Source organism: Ptychodera flava, chromosome 1 (assembly GCF_041260155.1).
Source record: "Ptychodera flava strain L36383 chromosome 1, AS_Pfla_20210202, whole genome shotgun sequence".
Lineage (NCBI taxonomy): Eukaryota > Metazoa > Hemichordata > Enteropneusta > Ptychoderidae > Ptychodera > Ptychodera flava.
This window is the reverse complement of record NC_091928.1, coordinates 1,854,945-1,868,058: the sequence shown is the minus strand read 5'-3', so window position 1 is coordinate 1,868,058 and position 13,114 is coordinate 1,854,945. Positions and strand designations below refer to the sequence as shown.

The 13,114-nt window shown below is 38.3% G+C and overlaps 1 protein-coding gene across 1 annotated transcript; it reads right to left on the bottom strand.

Moving 5' to 3' along the window:
- Positions 1–4,852: 4,852 nt before the first annotated feature.
- LOC139121575 (uncharacterized) lies at positions 4,853–12,820 on the bottom strand. The gene is made up of 4 exons (XM_070687011.1): positions 12,706–12,820; positions 11,491–11,671; positions 8,368–8,545; positions 4,853–5,654 (listed from the first exon to the last, which is right to left on the bottom strand). The coding sequence occupies exons 2-4, from the start codon at positions 11,572–11,574 to the stop codon at positions 5,578–5,580; spliced, it is 339 nt and encodes a 112-aa protein (XP_070543112.1). The 5' UTR covers positions 11,575–11,671; positions 12,706–12,820; the 3' UTR covers positions 4,853–5,577.
- Positions 12,821–13,114: the final 294 nt, after the last annotated feature.

Genomic DNA, 13,114 nt, shown 5'->3' with positions numbered 1-13,114 from the left:
ACATACAGGGCACAATAAATGACGGTTCAGAATATGTCAAAGTTGGGATTCAGGAAAGTTGCCTTTACATGTTTAATTCCTCCAAGATGGTAAGCATTTCACTATGAACTGTCAAAAAAAGTTGAACTTTCTGATAATTCTACACTAAAATAATTTTGGCTTTGATGATTTCCTAATTAATTCAATTATTTAAAATCATATTAATTATTTTTTTCTGGGTGAATTGATAGGGTTTATACAGTACAAGAATTACATACAATGTAAGTCAAATTTTGACCAAAATGACAAAAAAATTCCTTAAAAATACAGATTTGCATATTTCATCACAATTTGAACAAGTCTAAGTTGGGTTACCCCTAGGGACCTGTATACCAAATAACAAAGCTGTCTGACCAGCGGTTATGAAGAAGAAGATTTTTTACCAAAAACACCTTTTTTGGCATTAATTTGCCTATTTTCAACAATATCAAAAAATTAAAAAAAAAACAGTTTCTCAAAATCATATTTTTCATCTACACAACAAATATCAAATCAGTAAGTACTGCGGTTCTCAAGATATTTGAGTGGACGGACGCCTCACAAACGGACATACATACATACATACATACATACATACAGACTGACGACGGACGCCGGACGGATACCCATCCCAATAGCTTCTATAGACTATAGTCTATAGTAGCTAAAAATTCCACATAACCTACAAATCTTCTTTTTCACCTTTGCAATATGTCTCCACTTTAACATATTGTCCATAAGGACACCAATGAAAGATGTGTACTCAACTTCTTTCAAAGCAACGCCCTTCAAAGAAATAGATCCCCCAGCCCTACTAAAAGTTGCTTTCCCCCAATAATCATGTAAACAGTTTCGCAGCATTAATGATCAATTTGTTAGCATCAAACCACTGAATCACCTTCACAAATTCCAAGTTAACGTTATTTAGAGAAAGTGCGTTTGACTTGCTTAACGCAAAGGAATGACACGGAGACAAGTGTTTGGCCGAAATCCGGGGTTATGCATGCACTGCCATGGCAGGGGCGACGAGGCGTCATAGCGGCCTGGATGGCGGTACCGGGCTCTGGGTACCGTGCATCGGGCAACGTGTTACCGGTCGCCCACAGCAGACCCATGACAGTACCCCCCTGGAACTTTATTGTATAGAGCAAGCGGTATATAGACGTACAATATCTTTTATTGTGAGCTGCTAGCCTGCAGCGAGGCTTTATTTATTTATTTATTTATTTATTTATTTTTTCTTTTGCGGAGGGTGGGCGGGAATTTTGTGGTGTGAACTTGAGCGTGGCAGAAGTTGAAATGGACGAGCTATAGCTTTGCTCACACTGATATGCGCATGGATAATGACGTGGATAGGGTGACGCAAATTGTTTAGATAACGGTAAATGAGGGCAGTTGGTAGATAAGGTTACGTCACAAGTGCATCCAGCCAGTGGTAGTAGGTGGCGCATGGTGACCCACACATGTCAAGGTCTAAACCCTTTTCCCCGTGTCCTCCCAGACGTTAACAATGATTATAGCAAAGCCATAATCACCCATTAACGCAAAGGAATGACACGGAGACAAGTGTTTGGCCGAAATCCGGGGTTATGCATGCACTGCCATGGCAGGGGCGACGAGGCGTCATAGCGGCCTGGATGGCGGTACCAGGCTCTGGGTACCGTGCATCGGGCAACGTGTTACCGGTCGCCCACAGCAGACCCATGACAGTACCCCCCAAATTATGGCCAAACCGCGGGCATGTATGACTGCGGTGCGGCAGTAACACAGCCCCCCCCCCCCCCGGCCCCCCCTCCCCCTCCCCCCTGGTGACCATGCGCCACTGGGAAATGTCTCATAGTATATGTTCATTGTTCTTAGTGTTTCATGTCTCTATAGTTCGTGTAGGGCCATTCCATCATTGGAATTGTCCAGCGAGAACAGAGTCCTGCGTCAAATGTTAGCCAGCCGCGAGTACCTTCGGTGCTACGTAGAGGGTCTCCCATGGTGTCTTGATGTAGATCTGGTACGCGTCACTCCTCCATCTGCCCAGTGTCTTTGTGAGCCAGTCAGGTAAGCCGGCTTCGGCAGTGGTTGTGGCGGCGTCACTGCAGAAGCTATGCCCCCCAAATTAAACCGGCGACTCATACGGGTCGTGCAGGGCAGCTGCCGCTGTGGCGGTAGTCGGCACGACGCCGGCAGGGTTGGTTGGTGTGGTTTCCATCGGTACTGACTGGAGTAGGTGTTCGTCGAGGTGCGCTGGGCGTCTCTTCGACCTCGTCGATGTACGGGTGGCCGCTCGGGCGCGGCCCCTGCTCTTCTTCGTTTTTGGCATGGTGAATTTTGTGGTGTGAACTTGAGCGTGGCAGAAGTTGAAATGGACGAGCTATAGCTTTGCTCACACTGATATGCGCATGGATAATGACGTGGAGAGGGTGACGCAAATTGTTTAGATAACGGTAAATGGGGGCAGTTGGTAGATAAGGTTACGTCACAAGTGCATCCAGCCAGTGGTAGTAGGTGGCGCATGGTGACCCACACATGTCAAGGTCTAAACCCTTTTCCCCGTGTCCTCCCAGACGTTAACAATGATTATAGCAAAGCCATAATCACCCAATATAGAATGAAACAAATTGAATCATTGGCATATAGCCTAAAATTAAAAAAGACCGAGGAATTGGGGATATCATTTATGTAAATTAAAAAAAGTGTAGGGCCAAGTATAGACCCTTGTGATACACCACATGCTATATATTGCTGCTGTGATTCAGTACTGTTGATCTTAATATACTGACTTCATAATTTTAAACAGCTTTTAAACCATAATAACGGTACCCCTCTAATACCATAAAGCTGTAATTTGGAAATTAAAATATCATGATTTATGGTGTCAAATGCCTTGGCAAAGTCGATAAACATACCAAATGATGGATCTCCACTATTGTACTCTGCATCAAAGTTATTGGACTCCGCGTCTTCTGATACCGAAACTTACTGTATGACGAAACTCCATAGGTTACGCAGACGCAGACACAGGTGTACAATACTGACTGATATTGGTTTACAGTAAATATTAGCATTCTGCTTCCATTACTTTATTCTGTAGATCAATGTTTATTCACATCTAATTATCACTTTGTCAAACTTCTTAAAACCTGAAATACTGTAACATAAAATACAATAATGTTGTCCATCTGTCAACATCTGATACGGAAAATATTTCTTAATATTTCTCTAAACCATTAATCTTGTCCAATTTCATTTGTATTGTGTACTTGGATCTGTGCAAGCCAGTTTGGTGTTTGTATTAACAATGACAAGGATGATTTTATTCATGATTCTTGTTCAAAACAAATACATCTTGAAAACTAAGTCTTGGCATAGACACTCGAGGGTCTATGGTCTTGGGCAGTATTATTGGAATATATTTGATATCCATCAAAACAAATAGATTTTTATGGTTACATCTAGACAGATTAAGATCTGTGTCAATTTATAGCATTTGACTACATTTGGAATTTTGAAAAAGCAGTGAAATAAAGGCTTCTCAGCTTCCTGTTTTGCACTGATTAGCATAGATGTAATTTTTGTCTTGAATATCAAGACAATAGAGCAACTTGCTGAAGAATGAACTTTGCAAATTGAATAGGGAGTGGTATTTTGGACAATAAAACCACGTATTAAATCCAGCTGGTCTTTATTTGTAAATCAGTATATCAGAGTATCACTTTTCAGCTGTCTACAACTAGACTACAGATGATGCCATTGACCTTCTATGTTAGTGCAAACCACAAGCTTAAAAATCTTCATGACTTGTCAAGAATTCTGTAACGAATAGTTCTTGAAGATCTTCTTAAACAGATTTCCTGACAATTTATGGAGATGACAATAAAGGTGAATGAACTAAAGGTACAGATTCAGTTTACCCAGACAATAATATTATTATTACATGCCCTTCAGTTTACCCAGACAATAATATTATTATTATGCCCTTCAGTGACCAAGGTTGTGAGTTGTTCAGCCAAAACCCTAAATATGTCTCTGACCATGCAAATTAAAACATCAACCACATATGGTAACCTTTTAATTAGGTTGTATGTTACAGATTATATTACCATGCACTGTTCGTTGCGTTTTTAATAGGTCAAGCTGAACCACGTGACTGCCCACAAATACACAGTAATGGTTTGTTTTCATACCCGTGAATATGAATAATATCGTAAACACAGTAACTTTACGGCTATAACAAAAATTGTGATTTGTATAAAGATCATAATCAACCACAAAATAAAATGGAGCATTTGTGGACCAAGTTTAGACGCTTTTTTTCAAAACGATCTCCAGATTTGCAAAATTTTTGCAGCAAGCGCGCTACTCACTGACAAGTTCTTGGGTCCCGTTGTCATTCTCACTGGAAATTTTTGTAAATTTTGACTGTTTTTTGGGGGCTCGTTGATAATATAATTGAAATAACAGACTCCATGGTGACCATTAATGCTTATTTATGGGCGTGGGCGAGAGTTAAGCCAAATTAACAGGCTCGGCAAGCCTCGCCCGTTAATTTTTGGCTTTCCTCTTGCCCTTGCCCATAAGTAAACGTTAATGGTCAGCGCGTGGTGCGTTATTTCTATAGTAACAATCCTCTCAGACACTAATGCATCATTGACCAATAAAAAGGGAACTCAGATTTATGAACAGAAACTTTATTTGAAGGATGCATGCTCATATGTTGAGTGGCTACTTTGTCCCTTACAACATTCTGTAACTTCCATCATGGTTGACGCTGACACAAACAAATTAAAGTAATAGCATCAATGACAAACCATAACTTTTGGACGATACAAACTTTGCAAACTCTCAGCATTACACTTTCCATAAAGAGTGTCAGTAATGAAGACGATGGTTTTAAAGAGTTAACTGGAGAGCTGTCGGCACAGGGGGCCCAGTAATCTGGTTGTGGTTGTTGTTTGTACTGTTGTTTATGTTTAGATTAGCTGTGTTATTGTGTATGTTGGGAGAGAGTTGCACTGGGTCATAACGTACCTTTTTACGACATCTACATTACGTTTGAAACAACAACAACATCACAATAGTTATGATTGTTGAATTTTATTGGTCAACAACAACAACACGACTGATCTAATGATAAATAACAATACAAACAACAACAACAAACAGATTACATGGCCCCCTGTGCCGTCAGTACTGTCAATTTGCTATATCTAATGATGTACGGGTTCATTGACATAAAATTACAGCCAATATTGAACACCTGGCTTCAATTTCTAAGATAAGTTCAGATTAAAGCAGTCCTGGTTATTGTCTTCACTGAAGCATGGTCCCTCCACTGACTGGAGTGGTAACCTTGGCAACTAGTCTGTACAGGGTTCACTGAATGGGCAAAATCCTCAGATGTCTCTGTTAAATTCAATGCAATGATTAGTTATCAAATCCATACAAGGAATGCCAGTGTAGGGATTGCCTGTTCATATCAGTTAGATGCAGTCACAATAACATTTGTCGACGGTATTCTAATTTACTGTTTATGAACATAGTTTAGCATGTTAATGATGACATCTGTTATGACCTTTTGATGACTCTTCTGTACCAATGTTTACCATCCTTGATTACAAAGGCATTAAGTCTTTGTTTCAATTCTGAAAACAAAACAGGAATATCTGTCAACGAGAATTTTGATATACTAGTATACTGACACATAATAGCACCAAAATTTGATCACTATTGAATCTACAGATATAACATTTTCTGTATCTCTATCAAAAAAAAAAATTGCCTATTACTGGTCAGTATTTTTAAGAGAACCTGAATTTTACAAGGATGTAAGCTTTGAATATCCTTTGAGGGCATGTAATGGTACATGTATTAGTTGGTTAGCAGTTTGTAATAAGTCATAACAAAAAAACATGAAAACATCATGCAAAACCTGCACATCAAATCTGAAGAAATTACTAGCTGATTTCTTCAAAGAAAGTATTGAATTAAAATTGATCAAAATATTCTCAGGAATAGACTATTGTTGATTTTGTTTTCATTCAACAAAAATTATTAAGAGTAAAGAATTAGGAAACTTCTCCAGCAATCCTAATTGATATTTAGGTGCTCAAAACATGGACAGTGTATTCATTTTTAGCCAGACATGGCAAAACATTAATACAAGGTACTAGTAATTGTTCTTGAGTATATTGGAAGATATCACTCAGATTTGACCTAACAAAGCTGACCTGTGCTATCTCTTGTCAGTTTCATGTGTCACAATCAGGTCAAGTTGCTAAAACCAGTGAGGCATAAATTGTTCCACCTTTTACCTTTTTCACAAAGACTTAACATTTGAAGCCTCTGAAAACACTGAATGATGACATTTTCATCCAATTATAGTACACCGTTTTGGCAACATGAAATTAGTGAAACTGTAAGGGGGTCTTTTTATCGATCAACACCTTGTTTTTGTGCCCATATTCTTAATTTATGCTATCATTTATTTACATTGAGTATAAATTTTAACTTCAGTTCATCTGTATGGTCAGAAGCACAAAAAACTTATGTTGCAATGATTTGATTGACCCATTCTCTTGCAAACTTATGAAAGTTGAAGGTCATAATGTACACGCAAACCATTACCAAAAAGATGAAACACAACAATGATTTCCAAGCCCACCTGACATGTTGTTTTTCATCACTTTCAAAATTAAATTGCTATAACAATCCATGGCTAACAAAATTACAGTCTGAAATAATCCTTAAGGGACCCTGCACCCGATACAGCATATTTTGCTCCAAAATCAAGTTTTCACAAATATTCAATTTTAATTAATTTGTTAACCCGAAATTAAAATATTGATTGGGTTCACCTTTTAGCTTGTGAGGCAGTCATAAATTACATATTAAAGAAGTGTTCATTTATGCAAATACATGCAAATCACCCAATTTACCAGCTTCTCTTTTCTCCCAATTTCAATATTTCCTAAGAATTTAACTCCACTCTGGCAGGGTCAAATTTCCTGAAATTTCCACATTGTGTTCTTTAAATGCTATATACAAAACGATTATTTTGCTTGGCAATAAAGTTCTTACATTTTGAATAAGAGGCATTTTAATTTTTGCTAATATTTTTAATCGCTTTTTTGCATCTCAGTCTTTCAACCCATGCCATTTTAGAATGAGGATTGATAATGCAAAATAAAATAGTCGTTTTTACTACATACACCTTTCTTTTAAGTGAAATATTACATTTCAGAAAATAGTGTCAAGTTTTTGACTTAAATTAATTTTATCATGAATACCAAAATTTAGGTTTTTACCTCAAATATACACTAACTTCATCCTTCAAATTAATGCTACCATACTAAACTTTTGATTCTATGCTTTTTGAAAATATATAGTATAGAGGGTTTCCTTGTCATCTCAGATGAGAAATATTCCTTTGAAAAAACTGTTGGCAACATGCAGCTCCACAACGAGAAAATTCAAAAACAAGACAGTCATGTATCAATCTGATTGACATCAGCTGGCATTGCGTAAGCCTACATTTGCTGCACGTAAAATCAACCAACTTTTCGAAGATCAAAGGTCAGCTGTAAAGTAAATAATGACATGCAAATGACACTTGTGATAGTCACCAGTCTGAATTTTTCCAAGATGGCGAAACCAAACAAGAGCAATAAACAATGAAACCATGCATGTGTATCAGGTAGCAGTGCAGGCACATTATGGAAAAATAGATAAGAAAGAAAAACACAGCAGATATTGGACTGTTCTATTTGTGGAGCAGGGCGCGTGCGGTTGGAGGATTGCCTGCCGTTCCATTATAGGAATATCAATGTTACATGATTTTAGCATCTCTAATGATTTTTATTCATTTAAAATGAGACTTTTATTACTAAATAAGGGACAACTCCTTGCTTATGACTATACACATCGATCAAAACAAATAGTATCTTCATTACAGCTACAAACCACACGACCTTGAATGTGCTTATGGGCAGACCCCATACAACTACCATCTAACATTGTTTCAAACACAGTTGAGTGAATACTCTTCTAGATCTAGTTGGTCAATCAGCAATAACTTAACATGTTCTATAGTTCAAGTCATACTTTTGTTAATTTTTGAGTTGTGAATATTTTACTTTATAGCTGAACTAGGGTAGGGTCTTATGCATGGATGTACAACACTGTTGAAAACCCCCTAAATGTTAGAGAGTATCTTCTATGTGAGTAGCGCCTTGTGATTGAACAAGTACGGTAATTCTACAACACAAAATTCAAATAACGTGATAGAAATAATGCTATTGAGTATTTCTGATGAATCAAAAATGTTAAAACGATATTAATGGTAACTCATTAACTTACCTAAACTACCATTAATGACTTGTCCTCTTGCATCAATTTCACAAACACATTCATCTGGCAAGTTGAGATATTTAAAGAGTTCCTTTTGCCGTGCATACTCTATGTAATTATCAGCACTTCCACAAATCAATGAGACAGGCACTTGTTTTACCATTATTCGCTGCCAGTTTTCCTTTATCTGCAAGGATAATAAGCAATGGAACAACTTGTTACTGTTGTTAATAGATATTTTTGATATACAGAGAGAAAGAGAAAGAGAAAGTCACTGAAAATAAAAACAATCACATGCTAATTACAGGCCGACTACAAATTTTTGTTTATGCTCAGAGTGAAACAAAATTCATGATACTAGTATGGTGATGAGCGAATTGCTTAAAACACAAACACTAACCAGGAATGAGCAAATCATTTTTGAGTCACTAGCCCCTGGGCTAGTAGCCCAAAAAATTAAAAGCTTAGCCTCAGTGTCCACTAGCTCGCCAGTGACTGGCTAAACTTTGTAAAATTTGTGGTTTCACTGCCTGCTCTCCAACTGCAAAAAGTTAACATATCGGGAAAATGTGTTTAACATGAAGATATTTGCCTATATTAATGAAACTTTTGACCCAACAAAATATAGCAAGATACATATACCAATCAGGGCTTTTAAGCATAGTGCATGACCATTCTTTAGGCATACATGATATGACAGTACTGTGATACTTTTGTGATTCCCTCCCAGGGATTTCCTACTGTACTGTGATACTTTGGTGATTCCCTCCCAGGGATTCCCTACTGTACTGTGATACTTTGGTGATTCCCTCCCAGCGATTCCCTACTGTACTGTGATACTTTGGTGATTCCCTCCCAGCGATTCCCTACTGTACTGTGATACTTTTTGATACCCTCCCAGGGATTTCCTACTGTACTGCGATACTTTTGTGATACCCTCCCAGGGATTCCCTATTGTACTGTGATACTTTGGTGATTCCCTCCCAGGGATTCCCTACTGTACTGTGATACTTTTGTGATACCCTCCCAGGGATTCCCTACTGTACTGTGATACTTTGGTGATTCCCTCCCAGGGATTCCCTACTGTACTGTGATACTTTGGTGATTCCCTCCAGGGATTTCCTACTGTACTGTGATACTTTTGTGATACCCTCCCAGGGATTCCCTACTGTACTGTGATACTTTGGTGATTCCCTCCCAGCGATTCCCTACTGTACTGTGATACTTTTGTGATACCCTCCCAGGGATTCCCTACTGTACTGTGATACTTTGGTGATACCCTCCCAGGGATTCCCTACTGTACTGTGATACTTTGGTGATTCCCTCCCAGGGATTCCTACTGTACTGTGATACTTTGGTGATTCCCTCCCAGGGATTCCCTACTGTACTGTGATACTTTTGTGATTCCCTCCCAGGGATTTCCTACTGTACTGTGATACTTTGGTGATTCCCTCCCAGGGATTCCCTACTGTACTGTGATACTTTGGTGATCCCTCCCAGGGATTCCCTACTGTACTGTGATACTTTTGTGATACCCTCCCAGGGATTTCCTACTGTACTGTGATACTTTGGTGATTCCCTCCCAGGGATTCTCTACTGTACTGTGATACTTTGGTGATTCCCTCCCAGGGATTCCCTACTGTACTGTGATACTTTTGTGATGCCCTCCCAGGGATTTCCTACTGTACTGTGATACTTTGGTGATTCCCTCCCAGGGATTCTCTACTGTACTGTGATACTTTGGTGATTCCCTCCCAGGGATTCCCTACTGTACTGTGATACTTTTGTGATACCCTCCCAGGGATTCCCTACTGTACTGTGATACTTTGGTGATTCCCTCCCAGGGATTCCCTACTGTACTGTGATACTTTGGTGATTCCCTCCCAGGGATTCCCTACTGTACTGTGATACTTTGGTGATTTCCTCCCAGGGATTCCCTACTGTACTGTACTTTTGTGATTCCCTCCCAGGGATTCCCTACTGTACTGTGATACTTTTGTGATTCCCTACTACATGTACCTCCATGTGAATATCACGGTGACCTTAGGTGAACCTATACATAGCAGCATTCTGTTCCTTGATATCCATGTAACAATTGCAGAAATCAATGAAATTACAACAAAAACATACAAAATAGCATCGCATGCAGACGCTTCCAAGCGGTGTCTATCGTGGTATCCAATGGTAGGTGACTCCTCGATCCACTACCGGGTATATGCTGTAAAAAGCACGGCAGGCTATTATAAGGAGACTATTTGTTGAAAGGGGCAAGTAAATATCAGGAAGATTTACAAACTCATTACGGTTGCTAATATTACCTTATTGATGAAAGAAAGCAATAAAGGATGGCAAAATAATGTAGAATGGAAGTTCAAGTGACAGAACTGCAAGCCAAACTTCTTTGTGGTACTATTAATCATCAGTCCCTCTTCCCTAGCTCCCAGAAGTCCTTTTGATGTCATATTTGCCATAGCTGCCATGCCCTCAAGCGAACTCTGCGATGCTACAGATGTATATTTTCTTTCTTGACACAAGCAATTTCAACTCTCACAGCACGGTCCAAATGAAGTATCTTTTTATTCAAAGAATTTCATTTTTGACTTCAAATAATTTCACTTCCATATTGGTTTTATTTTGAACTTTGAAAGGTCTCTGTGTTTTTGTACGCTGCAAAGGATTACTCACACTGTATACTAGTACATGTACTTGACCCAAATCAGTCCAATTTTCAAGCAGACACTTGATGTCTTCCTGCATAACTTGTGTCTTTTTTGAGATTAAATTCAAGCTGTAATTTCTCAGAAACATATTTCCTTCATTCTAGAATTGCATATGTTCTTTGAATTTGAACCTGGGTGTCAAATTTTGTCTCTGGGATGGCTTTGTTTTTAGGCAATGCAGTTCTCTATATAATTTGATGCAAATTGACCTTGCTACTTTCCTAATTTATGCTAGCCTGTCAGGCCAGTAGGCACCAAAAACTACTTGCCAAACGCCAAAATCTGTTAGCCCGTGAGCTCGCGCTAATGGATTTGCTCACCCCTGCTTACTATTCAAGTCCTGATTTGAAACTACTTCAAATAAATATTTGGACCGCAGATATAAAAAAGAAATGATTTAGAAAGTTGTTACCTGATGAAAATCAAGGGTAGCTACTGAATAAATTGATTTAATGACATAACTTGCATCAGGAACTCTAAAACCAGACACTTTCATGATAACTGGTGATAACACTATAGTCAACAAGTCTTTGGTGTACTGGTTGCTAAGCAGCCATGCCAATGTCTTGAGGAGCCAAAATGGCCGAACAAGTCTGGAAGAAAAATAAAATAATTTACTTTAGAGAACAGACATGGAATTTGACAATGCAGAAGTTACTGGGCCTTGTAAGACTGAATGCCAACAGATCTTATTAATTTCAAACACTATATCTGTATGACTAATAAGATCCTAATAAACTGTTAAAACTTGAAGCCATCGTAGTTTAAAATTTCCGTACAACTACCGGTAGATTGTCATCATATGATAAAAATTTGATTGAATCTGTTTGAATCTGATTAAATCAAATGACAAAATGTGTGCCATAATTTGTATGTAAATAACGCACAAAAACACAGGTACCGGTAGTTGACAAATTGTTGTGCAAAAAGCTCTTCTCAGTATATCAGTTCCTTATTTGGTGTCATTTCAGGTACATTTGCATTATCATAGTACTTACAGAAAGACAGTGAACATGTTTAATGCTAAACCTGTTTAGGGGCAATTTCTTGGCAGTGAGGTATATTTTCTGTACCAGCAGGCAGGAAATGAGCATATTGATATGTTTAATGTTTCCTTGTTAGATGGAGAGAAATTTCATTCCATTGCAAGACTGTCAGGAATGTGTTGACATGATAGCTAAAAACATGTTGCAAAGAATGGACAGCTTTACTCAGCAAAGGTTTCAAGCTGGAAGGTAAATATTTCAAATCATGGTAGCTGGACAGTTAAATAAATACAAACTATCCAGCCAACATGATTTTTTATTGCTTTTAAAATGCTTTAGAGTAGCAAACACAAACATAAAAACACCTATAAACAGTAAATTCCAAAGGTCAACTGGTTTGCTGAAATTGTGTAAGTAACCATAGTGTAGTGATAATTTAACCATAGTGTAGCTTTGGTCAGTGGCATCATAACATGACTTTGTCAGTCGTGCTAAAAAACCAGTATTAATTGACGAATTGACATGAGATTCTGTGCCCTACTACAGCTCTTGATGAACTGACAATACTAATGATACACATGTACCTAGTGTGTCCAAATGTATCTGCTGACAGAGGGTATGATTTATGAGATGTAACTTACGCATGAGGTTTTATCCCTACACCAGCTATTGATACCCAGGACTTTACGAACTCTTCTCTTGCACACAGATAGCTGCAAATTGATGATGCAAAGCTGTGATTTACAACAACAGCAACTCTGTAACCAAAAATCATTGCAAAAGGTAGATTTTTCAGCCAACCACTGACATTTTGTTTGGCGTGTTCCTTGTGATAAGCTATTCACTTTCTATACTGAAACTTGCCAGCAGTGTGCACTGTTAGCCATTTATTTCTTTGAGTTGATTTTCTCGACACCAATCTTACAAAGTTCAGCTGGGAAACATATGCCGACCAAGTTGATATATGACCGCTCACATTAAACAACACTTGGAAAAGCAAGAATTAACAAAAAATAGAGAGAAATAGACATACTAATATTTTATACATTT

Bases quoted from the DNA above. Each gene is read 5' to 3' on its own strand.
- LOC139121575 (XM_070687011.1), bottom strand. From the start codon at position 11,574: ATGAAAGTGTCTGGTTTTAGAGTTCCTGATGCAAGTTATGTCATTAAA. The intron at 8,546-11,490 runs GTAACAACTTTC...TTATCCTTGCAG, and splicing joins CTACCCTTGATTTTCATCAG to ATAAAGGAAAACTGGCAGCG. The intron at 5,655-8,367 runs GTAAGTTAATGA...TTTTGTTTTCAG, and splicing joins AGTCATTAATGGTAGTTTAG to AATTGAAACAAAGACTTAAT.